This window comes from Aspergillus pseudoviridinutans, assembly GCF_018340605.1.
Source record: "Aspergillus pseudoviridinutans IFM 55266 DNA, scaffold_8, whole genome shotgun sequence".
Classification (NCBI taxonomy): Eukaryota; Fungi; Ascomycota; class Eurotiomycetes; order Eurotiales; family Aspergillaceae; genus Aspergillus; species Aspergillus pseudoviridinutans.
This window is the reverse complement of record NW_025091288.1, coordinates 1,766,326-1,785,325: the sequence shown is the minus strand read 5'-3', so window position 1 is coordinate 1,785,325 and position 19,000 is coordinate 1,766,326. Positions and strand designations below refer to the sequence as shown.

General features: G+C 51.3%; 7 protein-coding genes across 7 annotated transcripts; 3 read left to right on the top strand and 4 right to left on the bottom strand.

Moving 5' to 3' along the window:
• Positions 1–378: 378 nt before the first annotated feature.
• On the top strand, positions 379–720 carry Asppvi_010697 (uncharacterized protein; the record flags this gene model as incomplete). The annotated part of the gene is made up of 3 exons (XM_043306536.1): positions 379–552; positions 603–649; positions 702–720. The coding sequence occupies 3 exons, from the start codon at positions 379–381 to the stop codon at positions 718–720; spliced, it is 240 nt and encodes a 79-aa protein (XP_043162471.1).
• A 703-nt stretch (positions 721–1,423) lies between these two features.
• Asppvi_010696 (uncharacterized protein) lies at positions 1,424–6,392 on the top strand (the record flags this gene model as incomplete). Its single annotated transcript, XM_043306535.1, has 2 exons — positions 1,424–2,966; positions 3,013–6,392. The coding sequence occupies 2 exons, from the start codon at positions 1,424–1,426 to the stop codon at positions 6,390–6,392; spliced, it is 4,923 nt and encodes a 1,640-aa protein (XP_043162470.1).
• An 89-nt stretch (positions 6,393–6,481) lies between these two features.
• Asppvi_010695 (LipA and NB-ARC domain protein) lies at positions 6,482–8,320 on the bottom strand (the record flags this gene model as incomplete). Its single annotated transcript, XM_043306534.1, has 1 exon — positions 6,482–8,320. One exon carries the CDS (start codon positions 8,318–8,320, stop codon positions 6,482–6,484), a length of 1,839 nt encoding a protein of 612 aa, XP_043162469.1.
• Positions 8,321–9,533: 1,213 nt separating this feature from the next.
• Positions 9,534–10,643, bottom strand: Asppvi_010694 (SRR1 family protein; the record flags this gene model as incomplete). Its single annotated transcript, XM_043306533.1, has 3 exons — positions 9,534–9,651; positions 9,701–10,357; positions 10,408–10,643. 3 exons carry the CDS (start codon positions 10,641–10,643, stop codon positions 9,534–9,536), a joined length of 1,011 nt encoding a protein of 336 aa, XP_043162468.1.
• A 1,768-nt stretch (positions 10,644–12,411) lies between these two features.
• Asppvi_010693 (putative extracellular lipase) lies at positions 12,412–13,795 on the bottom strand (the record flags this gene model as incomplete). Its single annotated transcript, XM_043306532.1, has 3 exons — positions 12,412–13,449; positions 13,500–13,671; positions 13,728–13,795. 3 exons carry the CDS (start codon positions 13,793–13,795, stop codon positions 12,412–12,414), a joined length of 1,278 nt encoding a protein of 425 aa, XP_043162467.1.
• Positions 13,796–14,986: 1,191 nt separating this feature from the next.
• Asppvi_010692 (putative MFS transporter) lies at positions 14,987–16,989 on the top strand (the record flags this gene model as incomplete). The annotated part of the gene is made up of 10 exons (XM_043306531.1): positions 14,987–15,256; positions 15,308–15,398; positions 15,445–15,520; positions 15,576–15,667; positions 15,725–15,831; positions 15,879–16,079; positions 16,128–16,247; positions 16,295–16,534; positions 16,583–16,915; positions 16,963–16,989. 10 exons carry the CDS (start codon positions 14,987–14,989, stop codon positions 16,987–16,989), a joined length of 1,557 nt encoding a protein of 518 aa, XP_043162466.1.
• Positions 16,990–17,503: 514 nt separating this feature from the next.
• Asppvi_010691 (A4/G1 family peptidase) lies at positions 17,504–18,340 on the bottom strand (the record flags this gene model as incomplete). The annotated part of the gene is made up of 1 exon (XM_043306530.1): positions 17,504–18,340. One exon carries the CDS (start codon positions 18,338–18,340, stop codon positions 17,504–17,506), a length of 837 nt encoding a protein of 278 aa, XP_043162465.1.
• Positions 18,341–19,000: the final 660 nt, after the last annotated feature.

The window sequence follows — 19,000 nt, the reverse complement described above, 5'->3', positions numbered from 1 at the left end:
CCAAGATATGGCAGTCTGACACAGGGCATCACTACTGACAGTAACATAGCTGGGTGCTTTCAACTGGTACATAAGACCAAGAAAGCAGTGGCAACAGCCTGTGTGAGTTGTCTGTTGATACCCTTCTTTGAGTACGACGTATTCTTCAAACAAAGACATTCAAACCTCGAAACCACTAGCTCAATTCGCAATAGGAAGACCTTATTATCCATATTCGAGTATCAATAAGCTCTGCCTGCTTTGATCTATTGACATGTATATACCTCGAAGCGAACAAAGAACATATCCAATATATAGGCTGCCTCGCCTCATCTCCATCCCTAACCCAAATCAACACCTCAATCAAATCATATATTCGCCGTACCAGATCCAATCACCATGAAATTCACCCTCTTGACACCCGCCCTCCTCATCCTGAGCGTCGACCCCCTCTCGGTCGTGGCACATCCAAATCCAAACCCACCCACCGTCCTCCGTAAATGCATGCCCCTCCTCAGCGACATCGGCGAAGACGAAGCATGGTTCATTGCGAACCTGCAGTGCAATTATGCTGTAAGTCCATCATCCATTTTCCTTATCAATACTGAGTTGACTTGTCTTAGTGCCAGAAAAATGGATTCAATGGGGGTGGGTGTGATAGGGCTGCATAGTAAGTTTACCTTTCTCCTTAAGCAGAGGCGTGTTTTGCTGATGGGTTGCAGTGAGTGTCACTGTTCTTGAGCACTGTGTATTATCTAGGTTTGAGTGCGTTGATAATGAGTCGGTTACTTTTTGGGTGATATGGAGATCTTGTTAGATGTTAGAGATGTTGGATCTAATATACAACTACAAAGAGATGGGTACACAGCCACTTTCTCAAGACCAACTATTGCCTAAAGAGGTATCAATAGTTATTCTAGTCTCAATAACATTAGCATAGGCATGTTAATATCCAGACAAAGAATGTAAATATCTATAGTATTCTTCTTTCTACCTGTTTGAGTCTATCAACTGATCCTCCGTTTTCCTCTCACCAATGATAGAACGTGATAGGTTGGTTCTAAGACATCGACATTATAGAGTGCTTGTCCTTGTTAGGTTATTTATTTAATACTGATTATGACACATAGAATAAATATAACCTACTTCCGTACACAGAGGAGTGCTTATTTCCTACACACACGCATAACACTATGTGGGGGACAGAACATTGAGTTGTAAGTCCAGGCCCCTTTTACTATTGTGCGCCTGGCTTGGCAACTTTAATCTTAGCCTAGGTTACATTGCTTGACTTTCTTAGCGACTAGACTAGGCAATGAGGCTGAATTGTGAGTCAGTAGCAGTAGTGCTACTAGCTTGTGCAGCGGAGTCAATCCTGGAGCTAATAACTATATAAGCTTGCAGTCCCCGCACTAGTCGAACCACCATTTGTATCTCGATCAAGATGGATCTCCAAACGCAGCTGGAGCCAAGGCTCCTCTTACAAAAGGCACCACCCGCCATCGCTCGTCATTTTCAAGATCTGATCAAATCTGAAAGCGCGGATATCTACGCAATCAACACACATCTGCTTTCTCAAGTCCACGGTGAATCCATCCCCCTGATCATCTACGAGATCTGGTTCCCTCTGGCGATAAAGCATGCCCCTGAACTCCTCCATGGCGCACTCACGGATCGCATCTCCTGCGGCGTCCGCAAGACAAGTATGCACGCCCTACGACGCATGTTCCACAGTAGGAAATGGAAGGAGACGTGGGATTCCCTCGGTGGCGCGGCCGGCATCAAAGAGATCATTGACAATCTCGCGCTGAGCGAAGTGAAACAGCTGGCATTAGTTATTACCGCCATTGGATACCAGGGCTCTTGCGAGGTGATCTGGACTTCCGTGGAGAAGCTGCTTCATCTCGTGGCCGAGTCGGATCGCATCACTGGTCGGTCGATATCGCCTACTCTTGCCCCGTTAATCCAGCTTTGCAGCGAGAGTTACGTGCTTGCGTATCTGGAGCGACAAGGCCCACGGGGCGACTTGCGTCTGGCAGAAATAGGGCGTTTCCATTTGGATCTCCTGCGGAGGATGAGCGTGGGAACGGTTGAAGTCTCGGAAGATCTGCGCGTTCAAGTCTTCTCGTCCCAGATGAAAGACCTCGTGCGCTCGCAGCAGGAGTATGAACCAGTACATCTCCCCCCAGATATGCCTGCCGACGTTCACCCTGGCATGGCGTTTTGTCTCGACATGGTTCACGCCGTTTCCGCAAACGCTAGCTTCAAAAACCGGATAGGTACAACTGTAGCGATCTCGATCCAGGCTACGCTGAAACTGGCGACGAAAAAAGGGTGTTCCTTGGACCATGTACTGAAGTTTCTCAAACACGTCTTGCCGGCTTATTTTGAGCATCGTGAGAAGGGCAGGCCAGATCCACTTCGGCACGAGATCCTCAGATGGTGGTCTATTGCTCGCGCGGAAAATATTCCCTTTAAAGAGTCCTTCTGGCTTAAGCGTCTCTTGTTCAACAATGATGCAAAGTTCTTCTCCCTCCATCTGGAACTGCTGGAAGACTTCCTACTTCAAATGCTGCGGCAGCAAGCCGATCGCAAATTGAATGTTCGCAGCGATCCCAGAGAATTTTACAAGAACCTGAATGACTATTTATGTGAAATCCCAGCGGACGTAAAACTGGCCTTCATAAAACTCATTTGTCGCAAATTGCCCGCCATCGATGTGGATCTCGATACATGGCCCCCTTCGGAGCGGGAAAGCCAACTCCTCCCATACTGGAAAGTGGAGATCCTGCAACGTCTGCCGACGTCTGATGCAAAATGGCTTTTCAGTCGCATGTTGGCGATCCACGGTTGCGAGGAGTTTCTTCCAGACCCGGACTACGCCTCTCCGAATGGAAACCGAATGACATGGACAGAACAGTGCTTGTTGAAGATAGACTGGGAAACCGACGAGGACGCCAGTGGTCAGCTCCCTGTTGCCCGTACAGGTTTGTCCACCCTGATCTTCATATCATGCAATGCTGACAGGTGCAGTGCTGGCGGAGTCGAAACGTCGGGCAACGCGGGAACGAGACCCTCAAGGAAGATTGGCCTGGGCCAACGCCACTCTGCAATTCGCGATCGCGAGCAAGTCCTTGGATATCTTTCAAGAAACTGTGGAATGGAGCAAGCGATTCCTTCGAGATCCAGTTGTCTTTCCGGGACTATTGGATATCCTTTTCAGCAGGAAGACGGCGCCCATCCTTTCCTGCACGGGCATTCCAGTCCCGAGAAGGCCAAAAACTCTTTCCGAAATTAAAGCAGTTGTGGAGCAGAGTAACGAGATTCTCCGGTTGTACCTGGACATCGTACACCGTATTGTCCGCGAGCCGCATTACCAGAAGAGTTTGACCAGCGGCATCCCCTATCTCTTTAGCGGAATAATATCCCAGAGAATCGAGAATTTTGAGAATTTTGATATGGCTAGTCAAGGCACTGAACTCGAACGCGTCGACGCCCTGTTTTACTCTCTGCTACCTATTATTCTCGAATTTGAGGGCCTGGCAAACAACGAGGACACCAATAAGTTCACTTGGAGCGGCTTTGGTGGTGCAGTTTCTCGGATTGACCGCCTTTATGACGTGCACGAAGCTATTGTTCCATTCCTGGATCGTATGGCGTACGAACGGAATCAGTTCTGGGTCAAGAAAAGGAGGGATGACGACCCCAAAATCATGGATTTACCCCTAGCCTTCCCGCAAGGCCTTCCCCTGGAATATCTCCTCCCTGGTCTGGAACTGACCCACCTTGCCAACGAGTATCCGAACGAAATGTATTACGTGGGCTCCAGGCTTGCTGAGGTTCTGGTGCCTCAGACGGGCGTGATGCTAAGCGTCGTCCCTGCCAGTGTTGCTAAGAAGAATTACCCCATTGACAGTCTTGCTTACGCAATACAAGCCGTCATAGAAGATCCCTCCGTTGCAGTGAAGGAAATGGAGCTCTTGCAGATCTGGAAAAGATACTCTGATGCCTTGCGCCGCCATCCAGATCAGTTGGAGATCTTCAAGGAATGGCTTGCTGACTTGGCCCGTCGAGAACGCTTATGGAACGCGGCCAATATAATCGACCCACCGCTGCCTCCGACAAAGTTTTCGATATCCACATATTTTGAACAACGTTCTGATCTTGATAATGTGGTCGAATGGKATCCTCTGCCGGTACCTGCTCCTGTGGACAGCTCAAGCACGGAAACTGAGTCAGAGGAGAAGAAGGTTGAACACACGATCCTCATCTGCCGCATGGATGCCGCAGATCGAATCATCAGGAAAAAGATTCAGCCTGAGGAGGATCCGTTGCGGATTTGGTCTCACACTGGCTGCTCTGTGCCGCTCCTAGAGCGTGAAACTGTCGCGCTTTCTGCACTCTTGTACCTCGACACTCTCAATCAGCAGACGAAGCGAATTCTACGCCGTCCCTGGCCGGAAAATGTCTCCTCGCCTCGCTACCCCGCCATCTTCCTCGCAGACGAGTTTCTGACTGCGTTTGAAACGAGAGGCAACAGGGCCATCTATGCAGCGACAAATGCTCTGAAGAAATGCGTAAAGTTCGTTTCCGCGCAACTACTCCGTGATGTTGTCGTCTCGTTGCTCGAGATGCTCACGGAAAATCCGGACAAAAATCAACCAAACTACTCCACAATCCTATCGGTCACGATGAACTTGATCAAGCTGCTGCAAGAGACAGACCAGCCTCAACTGGCTATCGATGTTGTGCTCCGAATCCTCAAGTTTTTCCCAGACGCATCATCGTACCATCGGCAAATGAGACTGTCGACGCTGGGGGCACGACTCCTGCCGCAGGACGCCTCCCTAATGGTCAACAGGTTCGCCAGCTTCGTCTGCAAAGTCGGTAAACCTGAGGCCGGACAGTCCGATGGTCTTGGTTCATCGACAAAGAACCCGCCCTATGTTAAGATCACGACAATCAAGATGCTCGCCCAACTCCTCGCCGACGCAGCCTTTGTCGATATATCCACCTGTATTCGCATACTTCAAAATATCTTCGATTCAAATAGCCACATTGATGTCCGCACTGAAGTTGTCATGGCAGTTCTGCGACGGTTCCACCGCGTGGCAGACGTCACGCCGGTATTTACTGTACTCGCCTCCATGGCGAGCGCCGCTTCTGGCCCGAGCGAACGAGAAACTATATCGGAGGCCGACTGGCTTGCCGCCGAAAATGGAGAGAGACCTCTTCCAGAAGTCGCCCCCGTATGCGATCGCCCCTTGTTCGGTTGCTTCCTCAGAACCGCTTCCTACTTCCCTAAACAGTCCCGCAAAGAATATGTGCACAAGGTACTCCTCCCGCTATTGGAAGAATCAGCTCGGCAGCACACTCGCTGGATTCGATGTTTCCTGTCACAAGTCCACCTTACTCCTGAAGAAGACAATGCCATCACGTCCCTCAGTAAGATCTGGACCTTTGATCCATCCGCCGTCGGCTCCCTCTTCAATACCTGGAGACAATATCTCCCAAAATCTTACCTTCGCCAACACAGGTGCTGGGCCCTCGCTTACATCCAGTACCCTTACGTGGAAACGATAAACAAGAAGCTTTCTGCGAAAAATAAGGGGTGGCGGGGCAGCGCGGAGGGAAAGCACTGGCTCACTCTAGAGTCGCACCTGCGTAGCCGCAGGCCCTTCGCCGCAATAGACAAAGGTATCGCTGCGGGGGGACAAACGCAGGTGGAGGGTGACATAACAGCCTCCGATCTCGTGGACGAGTACATCTATCGCGCGGGAGTAGTGACTCGGCACCCGGTGAGATTTGATGAGAAGCTCGGTCGGTTCGTCGTTTCCGTAGAAACGAGTTTGGAGTCATTGAAGATTTTGAAGGGAAGGATGAGGTGTGTATCTGATCCTGGGAGGTATGACTTGCTGCAGGGCATGATGGAGCGGATTGTCGCGGATATCGAGTCGTTGAGGACGGCACAGTGGATGGAAGATCCATACAGGTCGCCTGCTATCCTGCCGTCGAGGTTGGCAATCGAGGTGCTGCTTCTGCCGTCGCCGACATACAATCCTCGCACAAACCATCCGGGAATGGAGTTCGGGAGGAGACTTATGGACCTTCTGAAAAAGTTTGCCGACAATCCTCTGTTGCTGGTTGAGTTTGACGCTGTCAAGGCGCAGTTGGACGAAGTGAAAAAGAAGGACCTCGAATCCTTTGCCCTTCTCTTTGGGAACGATGGCGAGGAAGACCAGGAAACACTGTATCGGCGCTTGAAAGTAGACATTGCCCGGCGCACTTTGGAGAAGATCAAGTCAGGGGATCTGCGGCAGAACGAACAGTTGATGGCAATGATCCGCAGGTGGAAGGCGAGCAGCAGTGACTGGGTGAGACAKGTCGGATGGAGTTTTGATGGAACTTTCTGAGAACATGGTGCACTGGAAATATGATTCCCGCTATCAATATCAGCACCAAGGAAATGCTATCCACGATTCTATTGAAACAACATAAATTCTCAACGGACCACGTAGAAGCCTTTCATAGTAATCTGTCGGTCTCGCATCGCCGCTGTAGGAGATCTCACTCCGAGCCAATGCAGTGGGACACGTTCAACGACCTTCTGGCCACGCGCCCGTATGTTTTCAACTCCCTCTTTGGTACGGTCAATAACTCCGGCTTCTCTTCGACTATCCGGTCCCCAAGCTGGATACTCCAGCACATTCTGGGCGTATGCCGTGTCGCACGCATCCGCCAACATGGCCGCTTCTGCAGCGGCATTTCGGGCTTCCAGCAATTCCTCCTCACTCGTTCCGCGTGGTGGCGGCACATCAGGCCGAAGAAAACCAAGTACGCGTACCTCGACCCGGGGTTGAGACGGGAGTTGGAGCTCCTCGAGGAAGCGAAGCGTGGTCACTCGCTTCGTGACCTGGGACATGTTCACACGCGCTTGCTGAGAGGGATCCAAATTGCGGATGGCAAGGATGGCCTGGTACCATTGAGGACCCGGGGATTCGCTAGTCCCATTTGCGGCTAGAAGTCGTGCCCAGCCGAAGAAGAAACCATGTAACCGGTCCAAAATCAGATCGGGGACCTTACTGAGTCGAATCCATTGCATGTCATAGGCCCCTTGCACGGCTTCAGCTCGCGCCTTGAAGCTCATGGGATACGGCGGACTTGGTCCTGTCTCTAAAGAGATCGATTCCTGCTGACCGCCGGCCATTGCCGCCGAAGGGCTCTGATTACTGTGGTCATCGCCTGACCGCATCGACACGCCAACTCCGCATGCTGTCTCAGCAGCAGTCCGTTTCACCCATGAGGGCTTGTATGGTTGAATTTTCGATTGCACAAGCGATGTGCCCGGGCTGATGACGCTCTGCGCCGCTGTCTGCGCGTATAGCCCCAGCACCATCGCACCCACCTCCAACGGTAGGGTAGCCAAGCTAGCGCCACGAATCGAGCTCGGAGCAAGCGAGGTGGAAAGGATGCGAAACACTGGGCTCGTACAAAGAACCTTTTTTTTCGGCCCCTGACACAGTACAACCTGAAAGTACCCATCGCCGGCCTCAGCAGGGATCCGTGCGACGGCCGTCTCGCGCAGGCGATGTGTGTCGCGCACACGCGACGGTGCCTTTTTCAGAAACTTGGCAATGTCACGCTGCCATGCCCGCTCGTCGTTTGGCTCGACTTGGTCGGAGCGCAAGGCCAGAGTGGGAGTGATGTCCAGCCAGTCATCCGTCAGTCTGAACAGAGCCTTGGCGCGCATCCCCGTTTTCCCTGTCCAGCCCTTGTTCTGGAGCCACAAGGAACGATCGGGAGGTAGAGGGGCGTCAGAGAAGATAGAGATCGTGACAGATGTAGTACTGCCCCGATAGAAGACCACACCGGGTGAGTGGCGTAATATGGTAAAATGCTTATTGGACTCCGCAGGGCGGTTGAGGAGTCCACCCAGAAAATGCCGGGCTTCACCAAATGCTTTTTGCACAGTTACTGGAGCCGACGACTGAGTAGTTCTGCATTCCGATGCAGGAACCATGTCCGTTGCAGCGCGCCGGACAGAGGTGGAAGTCCCAGCATTGCTATTGAAGCTCCTCTCGCAGCGACCAGAATAGGGGTCAGCAATAGTGTTAGCGGATGCTTTGGACCTCAACGGTGGGCGCGGAAGCATCGGAGGTGAAACATACGCCGACGAGACCGTCGTTACACCCCTAATGGTCGGACTGGGAGGTTGTGATGAACATCTCTCGCCATCATTTGTATAGCTTTGATGGAGATGGGGATTGGAGACTGGTTTTCGACGAATACGGAACTGAGGAGGATCCGGTGGATGCAGAAATAATTCATCAGCGGGAGTCATTGTGTTGAAGTATAGGAGATATGCAGTAGTTAATTTCAATATAGAAGCAGAACCATGTTGATCGATCGATGAATGTTTGGATCCTGTAATCCTGTCGAATCATTTGATGGAGGAAGGACAAAGTGGATGACGCCTATCCGATGAGGGATGCAGCGGATTGGATAAGCATTGCTTAGTAATCAGGCATAACATCCAGACTCGTGCAGGGAATAGGATCCAATTTCCTTTTTTGGATGCTTTCTTTATTCACTGCGATTCGGACAAGATCCTACCCATGCGGGGTGGCCCCGATGCAGATCGCCCCATACTAGTCAGAAAAGGGGAGCTTGTTGTCATTCTCAATATGTGAATCCACGCAAAAAGAATATCTACAGCCCTGACGCATACTGCTTCCGTCCGGAGAGATGGGAAACTGGTGAGTTAGATCACATTCAGTGGGCTTATTTTCCTTTCAGCGGAGGTCCACGGCAGTGCCTCGGGGAGGATTTCGCCCTGATGGAGGTTTCATACACTATCGTGAGGCTATTGCAGACCTTTGCATCCATCATCCTCCCAAAAGGGGAGCCGATCGAGGCCGTTGGACGCGAAAGACAGCGCCTCACTCTTGTTCTTTCAAGTGCCGATGGTTGTAGGGTACATATTCGTTCCTCCTAACAGGGTCCTGGCTTAGGGAAATGATTTAGCTTGTAGCATGCTTACGACTCTGACACCGCAGCAAACTGTATCCTTGCAATTTTATGATACTGTAAAGTACATGTTGAGGGATCATATCCTTGTACAGACACCTCGACAAAATCTCTATTGTGCAGACTTATTTTCCTGAAGTGAAATAACCTTTACATCTTCCTGTTGAAAGAAATTTCTTGAGGCTGACGCTAGTACGTCGTTGAATGAAGAGCCGTAAGTGGTTGTCTTACAGCACTCTCTTACTGTCAGTCACTGGGCCCTGTCCAAAGTCCACAATACGCCAGAGCACTGATCCCTGGCGGTCCGGCGGGAAGCGTGTGCGCGGGGCGAGGCCGGGACAGGTATAATACCAAAGATTCCCTTGCGTAGAATGGCATTACCTGTCTATATCTTAAGAAACCTTATGGCACTACGTCTGACTAGTTGACTAGGTATCTTATCCATAAGATCATATTATTCGACGTAGGAGGCATAAGTTGATACATAAGTGATCACCATCCAGAAAGCCAGGTACGCAGCAATACTTTCATCTCATGTAGATTGTCAAGTCACCGAGGCAATCGTCCATGTCAACCACTGGAGCCTGCACGTAGTGACTGACCATCTTGCGTACGCGCGACGAATCCGGATCAGTGGTGTAGGGGCTGGAGCTGTCAGTTTGTGCGTTCGGCGGAAAGAGCGGTTCAAACATACCAAACCCAGGTTACCTGACCATTCCTCACACGCTGTTCCCACTTTGCGACATCTGGCTCGGAAGGCCTGACGGTGTTCCAAATCATCGCCGCGGGCCACTGAACATCGGCAATGATCTGCTTCACGGGCACGTTGGGGCTGACACAAAAGACGAGAGTGGATTCGTCGACTGCGAGAAACCCCTTTGGATCGTCCAGCGGGGTGATGCCGATGCTTCTAAGCAGTGCGATATCGACCTCGTCGTATGCAGGGTCCTGCGCAAAACATCTTATCCCCTCGTTCCTGTTGCCTTGTCTCGCCTTCAGTGCTTGCACCATGGTTGCAACGGCAGCATGCTGGGTGTGAGAGCGTGCAGCGCTGCGGGAGCTCAAGCGGCCCAAAGTGCCCAGTCCAAAGCAGACGATCTTGGTGATCGGGCGAGAAAGACTCAGAGTGGCCAGTTGCTTCTGCAGAGCCTCGCAGGCCTCGCTCGTCTGCCACACTTCGCGCTGTTTGTCGAATGCTTTGCGCACTTCCTGCAGAGAATTCTCGGGTTTCTTATCATTTCTGGTGTAGCATATGGCAACGGGAGGTTGGTCACGAAGGATCTCATCTGGCATGAAAGGGTTGACGGTGGTCATAGCTTGGATGCTACAATAGGAGATGCGGTACGAGTTCCTGGACTCTGTCAGTTATTGCTTTACCTTAGGGCAACCAGCAGATCTTACGCCCAATCTGCACACCAGGCTGGAACCTTGAGGCTATGTTTCTGAGGAACGCCATCCAGATCTGCAATGTGCACCTCCTCACGTCCCTGATCGATCTGACGACTGAGGTCTTGGAGAACATCGCGAGGGAAGAGAGGCTGTCCCGATGCATACGCCTTGAGAATACGGCGAACCTTCTCTTCTGCGGTGGCCCGCTGTTCCTCCTCCATTGCCATAGTGCTGGTTAACGAGGACATAGTGGATGAGAGAAGAGAAAAGTCTCTACGTCAGGTGTGATTACTTGTTGAGAGGGCGGTGGGAAATAATCACTCTTGACCGTGAATATCCTTAGTCTTCACTCACTGTCCTGAAGAACAATGATAGTAGTTGGTCTGGCTGCTCTGAGACTCATTTAAATAACCAACCCGTTCATTCACAAAGGTATGGTGTGGAGGCTTTATCCTCTGTAGCTCAAAAATAGCCATATTCCTTGATGTTGGATCGATCAGGACAGTCTCCATCAGATGTTTGCTCCTCTCTATTTTCTTACTATCTGGGCTACACAAGACCATTGCTCGCATGGGCCTCACCGCCATCGTCGACTCAACGATCCAGGCTGTGTACTCTTGTTCCAACAGGCTAATCGTGTCACAGCATCCTCATTGGTTCGGGAAGAGAAGACCATCCTATTAATATCCGAAACTGTGTGATTTACCTGGAAGAAACCCAACTAAACTACTATATTGGGTAATATTAGGGATATTTTTATCCCAATCAGCCGAACTGTTGGTTGGTTTCATGCAAATTAACTGTGATTCCTGTCGATCTCCCTTCTTCCCTTTTCGTACATCTGGATGCACGCTAATCCTTCATGCATGTCATATCCGAACTTGCCAAAGACCCCATAAACACCGACGATTCCAACAAATCCTCCTCATCTGATTGGACCTGTCTGCCATCTATTAAGGGTCAAAAATCTGGCCCTCATTCATATCGCCAGCCACGGAAATTCGGGCTGGACCGTCCTCCGACGTGGCGAGCCGATGAGTTGGCAGCGAACATGTGGTGCAGTACCTCGGGTTTGAGTTTCATTGGCCTTGTCAATCTTTTCGGCCCCTGCATATGACACGCCGTGTCATTTGCTTATGAATCTTGGGGCTGCGTGACTGAAGGATTGGACGTGTCTTCATCCACGCGTGCCTTCTACGTATATATGTGTGCCTTGTCATCGCCCTGGAAACGCTTCATTTGTCAAGGTGCCAGTATTCCACTTACTTTGGTGTTGGTAGGGCTTGAATAGTATCTTCCGAAGATAAGCATCAAACCTGCTCGTGAATTGTTTCTATCAGGACAAATCACTATTCACGAATAAGGCAATTCCCTCTATGCCGTCGTGCCTGCATTACGTCCCAATAACGGCAGAAATTCCGCGCCATGTCTCGCGGCATCTAATTCCTGGGCTGACCCAAGCATCCGGAAACCAGTACCGATAGATACTCCAAACTGGCAATTGTTATTGATTGCATGTGCCGAGGCCTGCCAAGGCGAAGTACTCACGTTCTCACAGTGATCGTGACCCCTTTACTACCTTAATGATTGCATTGCTGTATACAGAATCCACATCGTTGGTTCGAGATGAGCACGTCTAAACTTGAAGATCATACCTAAGGTTCTACACTCATGAAACATGGAATTCAGAGCGGGTGATGACTACTAAATTTCTAGAGGATCTCTCTTGGTAGGCTGCAATGTACCTGGCTTCGTAAACCAGAATCATACTCCCTTCAATTTAAGCGAAAAGTGATACTTGTAATCAGTCTTCTATAGGTTGAAAATATGGTTTAACAAATTATCTAAGACCCGTCATTATGGCAGTCCAGCCTCTAACCGTAACCAAGCTTGATGTTTAGACGAGCGTCAGGGGGTGAGACTGAGTCTGTGTCGCAGTCACTTCCAATAGCATAAAACTGTCCCGTCTTTTGTTCATCACTCGTCAAATCTTCAAGTGTCTACTTCACATCAACTTTATCTCAGGTCTGAGATACCGGTCTTTGTCCACCAAAAGTCACACTCTCTTCGACTCCATTCGTCCTCCACCAGCTGCGCCGCAACACCCGTACCACTTCCCCCAGCACGTTCATCATTTCCTTCTCCAAAGACCATAATTTTGCGTCCAGATGTCACTGAGGCGTCGTAGGGTTTCCACACTGTGCGATTCTCATACCGTCCCCCTACCGTATTCGGATCCCCAGCCACAATAAACGATGTCATGTACGCATGAAACATCCCCGCTATCTCCTCCTGACTCTTCGAAATCCCTCGCACCTCCGGATTAAATGTCTCATATGCCATCTGATCACCGTGGTTGGCGCCCCCTTGGACCGTCTTATTCAGCGCCCACCGATACAGAAAAACGGGCTCCTCCTGTCCCGCCGAGGCGAGAGTTGCCGTCTGCCTCACCGGACAGGCGTACGCGTAATGACCATACGCGGCTTCGACGCGCTTGTACTGCGCACCGACGGGTATGCTCCTAGTTTCGAGATACGGGGAGGACGGGTCCACCGCGGGGTCTGGGTAGAGCCCGTCGATGGTTTTGATATCCTCGTCCGAGTATGCGGGGAGCAAGGTGCGGAAGAAGCTTGTGAACTCGGAGGACTGCGACATCGCGGACGGGACGTAGTATGTTCCTTCGTTTGTGTTGAAACCCGTCAGGATGGGCATTTTGTTCCATTTCCCGGAGCCCCAGGCGTCGATTGGGCGGCGCTTGATGAGGTCGCCGTCGATGACGGGTTGGAAGGCCCAGCGGACGGAGGGGTTGTATCGGTCGAAGATGGTGAAGGAGGCGTTGATGACTGTTGATGAGGGTTTACTGCGCAAGCAGTTCATTATCTCCGATTGTGGTCTGTCGTTGCAGCCAGCTTCTGTTATGAATTCTTGGAATTGGGTTTCATGTAGCTGGGCGTCGTATGGGTGCACGGCGCGGGAGGTTGCTGCACCAGACTCGATGACGGCTCGGTGGAAGAGGGAGGTTCCGAGGTCGTAGTTCATGATATGGTGTGCGATCTACGATTGATATCAGCGTTGGTCTTCGAATATCTCGTGAGGCAGCATACCGAGTGTGCTCCTGCGGACAGGCCGATTAGGGTCACTTGTGAGGGGTCCCCTCCAAACTCTGCGATATTCTCCTGGACCCATTTGAAAGCAAGGATCTGATCGTGCAGCCCGAGATTGAGTATGCCCTCCTGGGCTGACACTGTCGAGGGGAGGAATCCCAGCGCGCCGATACTAGAACGATCCCTCAGCTGAGTCTATTGGATCAACCCTTCTACCGAACGACTCACCGATAGTTGAAGCTTACTGCAACGAATGGTTTCTCGGACCATCCCACCATTGATGCAGTATTATGCATTGAAGCTTTTCTAGTCAGACTTGTCCATGCTTGTTTGAGAGTGGCTTACCTGTGCCACGGTTGTATGCCCCGCCATGCACGTACACTGCTACAGGTAATTTACCCTTTACTCCGTGAGGCCGAAACACGTTCACCGTCAGGCAATCCTCCGAACTGGTGGCGTCACCAGGAACTTTCAATAGTTGTTTACCAGGGCATCTGCTGGATCAGCATGCATTCTGAATTCGATAATGATGGATCCTTACCGTGGACCGAACCGACTCGCGTCAATGATATCGTTCGAAGGGCCCACTGCGACTGCTCTGTGGAATCTCCTGTCTCCAGTCGGAGGTAGAGCATAAGGAAGCCCTCGGAATGCATCAACTGGTTGCTGCAGGGAATCGGACAGTCTCGTTCCCACGACGATACCTTGGCGGAGTTGGACGCTTGGTCGAGTGATAAGTTTATCCAGTACAGCATCGGGGAGCCATGACAAAACCCGGCTCTGTATTGAGAAATGTATATACCCCTGCTGCAGGAATAAGTGCAGGATGACAGGCAAAACAGCCAGGAGGAGGAGTCTGTGAGAGGAAAACATGTCGGCAGTCCACCAAAATTCAGAGACAGATGACTCCTTCAATATCAACCTTTTATCAATTCAGCAGCGCAATTGCTACGATATCCTTGTCAGCCTGTCGCTCTCCACTTCCCCGCTTTGATGCTGATAGTGAGGCCCAAGATGCTCGCCTCCTCACCAGAATATGCCTCCACGCCTCCAATGTGGAACTACCCCACACGGCTTATCTTTGACAGCATTATTAGCGTCTCCAACAGCGGTCATGATACGAGGTCGATCAGTGGGGTTATCATTCCTTCCTTTCAAGACTTTGATAGCATAGATAAATTGCGGACAACGTCCGTCTTTGTGTCTACCAGCAAGTCCTGTTCATCATGCTGATTGGTGATAGCGCCATAACGGTATCAGGCGGCCTATGGTCGGCTAGATTTCCACTTGGAGTATCGATATGCTGATGCAGATAGAGTTGCCACTGAATCCTTCTGGCAGGGGTCTCTTGGAGCTTGGAGAAACGCATTATCATGCAGTCAACTCCTGTACTTCGAAGCGGGGTTACTTGATATAAGTACGAAGACCGCAGCGGACAGCTACCGAGACTCAGTAAGCGTTTTGGAGTATATCGTTACTTCATCAAAATGCCGCTAGAGGAGAAGAAGACTGACGAGAGCAAGAACGAAGCAATCCTAGCAACCGTCTCCGGCAAGGAGCAGGATGACATTGAGAATGGTCAAATTACTTCGCTGGACGAGGCCGAAATTTTTCTGCGCGAGCATGGCATTTCCCACTCCCAGCTCCAGGAGATGCTCGATGACCCCGCCAAGTCCCGGAAGATTAGAAGACGAGTTGATTTGATTCTTCTGCCTCTTCTCTGTGGTACATATACTTTACAATATATCGATAAGCAGGTGAGTTTCCCCTACACGCGATCCAAAGAGACTGCTTACTAAATGGCATAGGCTCTCGGCTACAGTGCAGTCTTTGATCTTTTTAAAAGTGCCCACATTGATAGTAATGAGTATAGCTGGCTCGCCAGCATTTTTTACTTTGGTATTCTTGCTCGACCCCAACGGTCACACTATGGCTGATGATACAGGCTTTCTCTTCTGGGAGTATCCTGCAAATTTGATTGCCCAGCGACTTCCTGTCGGAACTGTCATCTCATGCTTTGTGTAGGATTGGCTCCCTGATGTCAATTGTCTATTTTGACGCACTGACATTTGCTAGTATTGCATGGGGAGCCATTCTCATGATAACGGCCGCCTGCAACAATTTCATCGGCATGGCTATCTGCCGCTTTCTTCTCGGTTGCTTTGAAGGTATTATCCTTGATATGCGTGTGTCTACACTGGCAGCTGCAACAGCTAACGTCTTAGCCCCGATTACTCCCTGCTTCATGATGATTGTTGCCATGTGGTATCTCCGGCAGGAACAGCCCTTTCGAGCTGGATGTTTCTACTGCTGCAATGGCATTGGATCAATGGTGGGCAGCTCTTCCTGGATCTTCTTTAACGTATCTGACAGTCCTAGCTCGGCGGCCTGATAAGCTTTGCTATCGGCCAGCTAAACGGGTTTCCTGTCTGGAGAGCAGTGTTTCTCATTTGTGGCGGCGTGACGGTGCTCTGGGGAGGCATTCTATTGCTTTTCCTTCCAAACAGCATTCTCTCCGCCAAGCGATTCACAATCGAGGAAAAGATACTGCTTATTGGAAGAGGAAAGCAGAACCAGACGGTGTGTGCTTGTGTGTGATGCACGGAATCTGTTAACTGATTTGTCCAGGGCATTCTCAACCGCTCGATAAAGTGGTACCAGATCCGAGAAGCCTTCATCGATCCCCAAGTCTGGCTCGCGTTCTTTTTTGTATTGCTCAACGAGACCTGTAACGGGGGTGTGGCTAATGTACGTCTTCACTTCTCCGTACCGCGATCCATGCTCATTATCTTCAGTTTGGCAAACTTATCATCAAAGGACTGGTATCCAGTCCTCTCCTGGCAACAGCCCTCGGCATCCCACAAGGAGCCTTCCAGGTCTTCTTTATCCTTTCAGGGACCTACCTCTCCTCGCGATTCAAGAACATCCGCACAATCATCATGGTCATCTACCTCCTACCCACCTTGATAGGCGTGTGTCTACTCTGGCAGCTACCCCGAACCAATCGCTACGGGGTCCTCTTCGGCTACTACATCGTAAGTCAACGACCCCTTGTCCGAGTCTACTGAATAGTGACCAAGCAGATCGGATCATACGTCACATCCCTCGTCCTCTGCCTGCAAATGCCCTCGAGCAACACAGGCGGCTACACCAAACGAGTCACCGCAACGGCCCTCGTCTTCCTCGCGTACTGCGTGGGAAACATCGTCGGTCCTCATGCCTTTCTGGATAAAGAAGCACCCGTCTACGAGACCGGATGCAAGCTCATTCTGGCGTGTGTGTTGGGCGAGATGGCGTGCGCAGTAGCCTTGCGGGTATTGTTGATCAGACGGAATAAGCGGCGAGACGCTGAGGGCGTGGCCGCGCCGGAGGGAGACGCAGATGAGCAGGTTCTGGCGGATTTGACGGATTTCGAGGTATGTATGTTGCGTGTGAGCTGTGGTGCACTGGCTGATGGTGGTAGAATCCTCGCTTTCGATATGTTTTGTAACCTCTGCCCGGTCAGGACGGAGAGAGGAGCGGTATCTAGTCTCTCTCAATGTTTGAAGTTCGTTGCTCGGCCTGTTGCGGCTGGGTAGATATAAGCGAGGTCATATCCAATGACTATATCTCACGTCTGTATCTATCCTGCAGCCTAACCATTCTCACTGCAGAAATGGTTGCTTCAAGCAACCACGCCAACCCTCACTAGTTATTTCTCAGCCTTGTCTTCATTCTGCAGCCCCCAACCTTCTTGATATAAAGTAGCTTCTTCACCAGAGCATACAACAACCAACTAAACCAATTGCTGCTGGAGGTGCTGGGTTCCAGCTGCTTGTCAGATAGAGCCTAGACTTTGCTTGATTTTGGTTTCAGGTATGTGGATATTGATTAAGACTTGAAACGGTATTGCTGTATGACAACAACGAAGACAAGATATGGAAATACAGACACGCGCCAACCTCCAGAGAATCGACAGTGCAACAAACTCCGTACTCCATACCGCTAATGCGAGCTGGGACAGGCTAATTATGGACGTAGTCGACAGTAAGCTCGCTATCGCTGACAATAGTCGAGTGTGTCAAAATCTTCCCATTCTGCTGCATATCGATGAGGGTAGCATTGTTAAGCCCATACGATTGCCCGCCAGCATTCGCCTGGGCGCCGCTAAACACCACGCGTCCAAAATCAGCCAGCGGCACCATCGTCGACCCGGACTGAAAGTCCTCGACGATCCATTCCGCATTCTGGCCCGCCAGCGTGGCAGTTGGCGTCGGCGCCTTCAGCGTGGTCGACACCGTCCTCCCACTAGTCTKGTTCTCAATGATGGCGACGCCCTCGCTGGGCGAGGTGCTCTGCACCTTGACGACGACGACATCGCCGTGGTTGACCGCGAGGTCGAAGCCGTGCGCGTTGTCCGGGAACCACTCGTACCACGCGTCGTAGTTGTGTGTCCCGTCGGGGTCCACGTAGAAGTCCACACCCGTTTGCAGGATCGCGTTCGCGTACGTGTCGCCGTCGATGCCGACCCAGGCCGAGCTGGCTTGCTGGCCTGTCGCGCCGGCGACGGCCGTCGCTTCGGGGACGGTGATGGTCGCTGACACGGCGGTGTAGCTTGCTGAGACGGGTGGCTGCTCGAGCACAGCGCCGGACCAGTTCTTGCTGTAGGCGACTTTGGAGTCGGTGGCTCGGTGCTTTGCATTGGGGTCCGCGTCAGCAGCGCTAGCTCCGGTGCCGTCCATGGGGTGGGACTGCCTGGCTAGGGCCCGGGCGCGGATACGCTCAAGGGACCGGCTGCTTGGGGCAGACAGGGCACTGCCGGCCAGCAGGGTGGCAGCGAGGATGCTGGTTTGGAACTTCATGTCGGCGAGGGAAGGTAATTACGTTGGTCACTCAAGAGGGCAAACGATGCTCTTTCCCGTCGTAGTCTGCTGCGGGTGTGGCTTTCTGGCTCTTTAATACCCCGGCGGATAGAGTCGCATGCGGTTCGGCCAGTCCAGCAGACCGAAAGTAACCCTAATCTTTATCGCCAGACTGACCTGAAAGTACCCGCAAGCATTCCAAGGCTACTCCAATGATCATGTCACGGACGGAATCAATTATGATCGACTACCAGGACGGGATGACACTTGAGAATCAAGGTCTGCTTGATCCGCGTGCGTCACTGAGCAATGGTTCAGGCTGGATCAGCGCTGGCATGTCCGCTGCAAAGTAAACAGTCAATATAGTCTGTTGACTTGATCCATTGCCGAGCCGCCTCGTTTCCCATCAGCATTCTGCCCACTTTACGGACGTCGTATGGACGATCAGGCGGACGGACGATCAGAAGCAAATTGTCAGTAGACCTCAATATTATCATCCTCCTGCGCAATGATGAAAATAATGACGCCATGCAAGTGCCTATGCTGTGTGACAGTCCACGTAAACTGACGAGAGCATCAGGTACCAAACCCGCTGAAAGCGGTTTGGCCGCATTCCTCCCGCCGCAAGGGGTATTCGCAACTGCAAACATTGAAGCATGC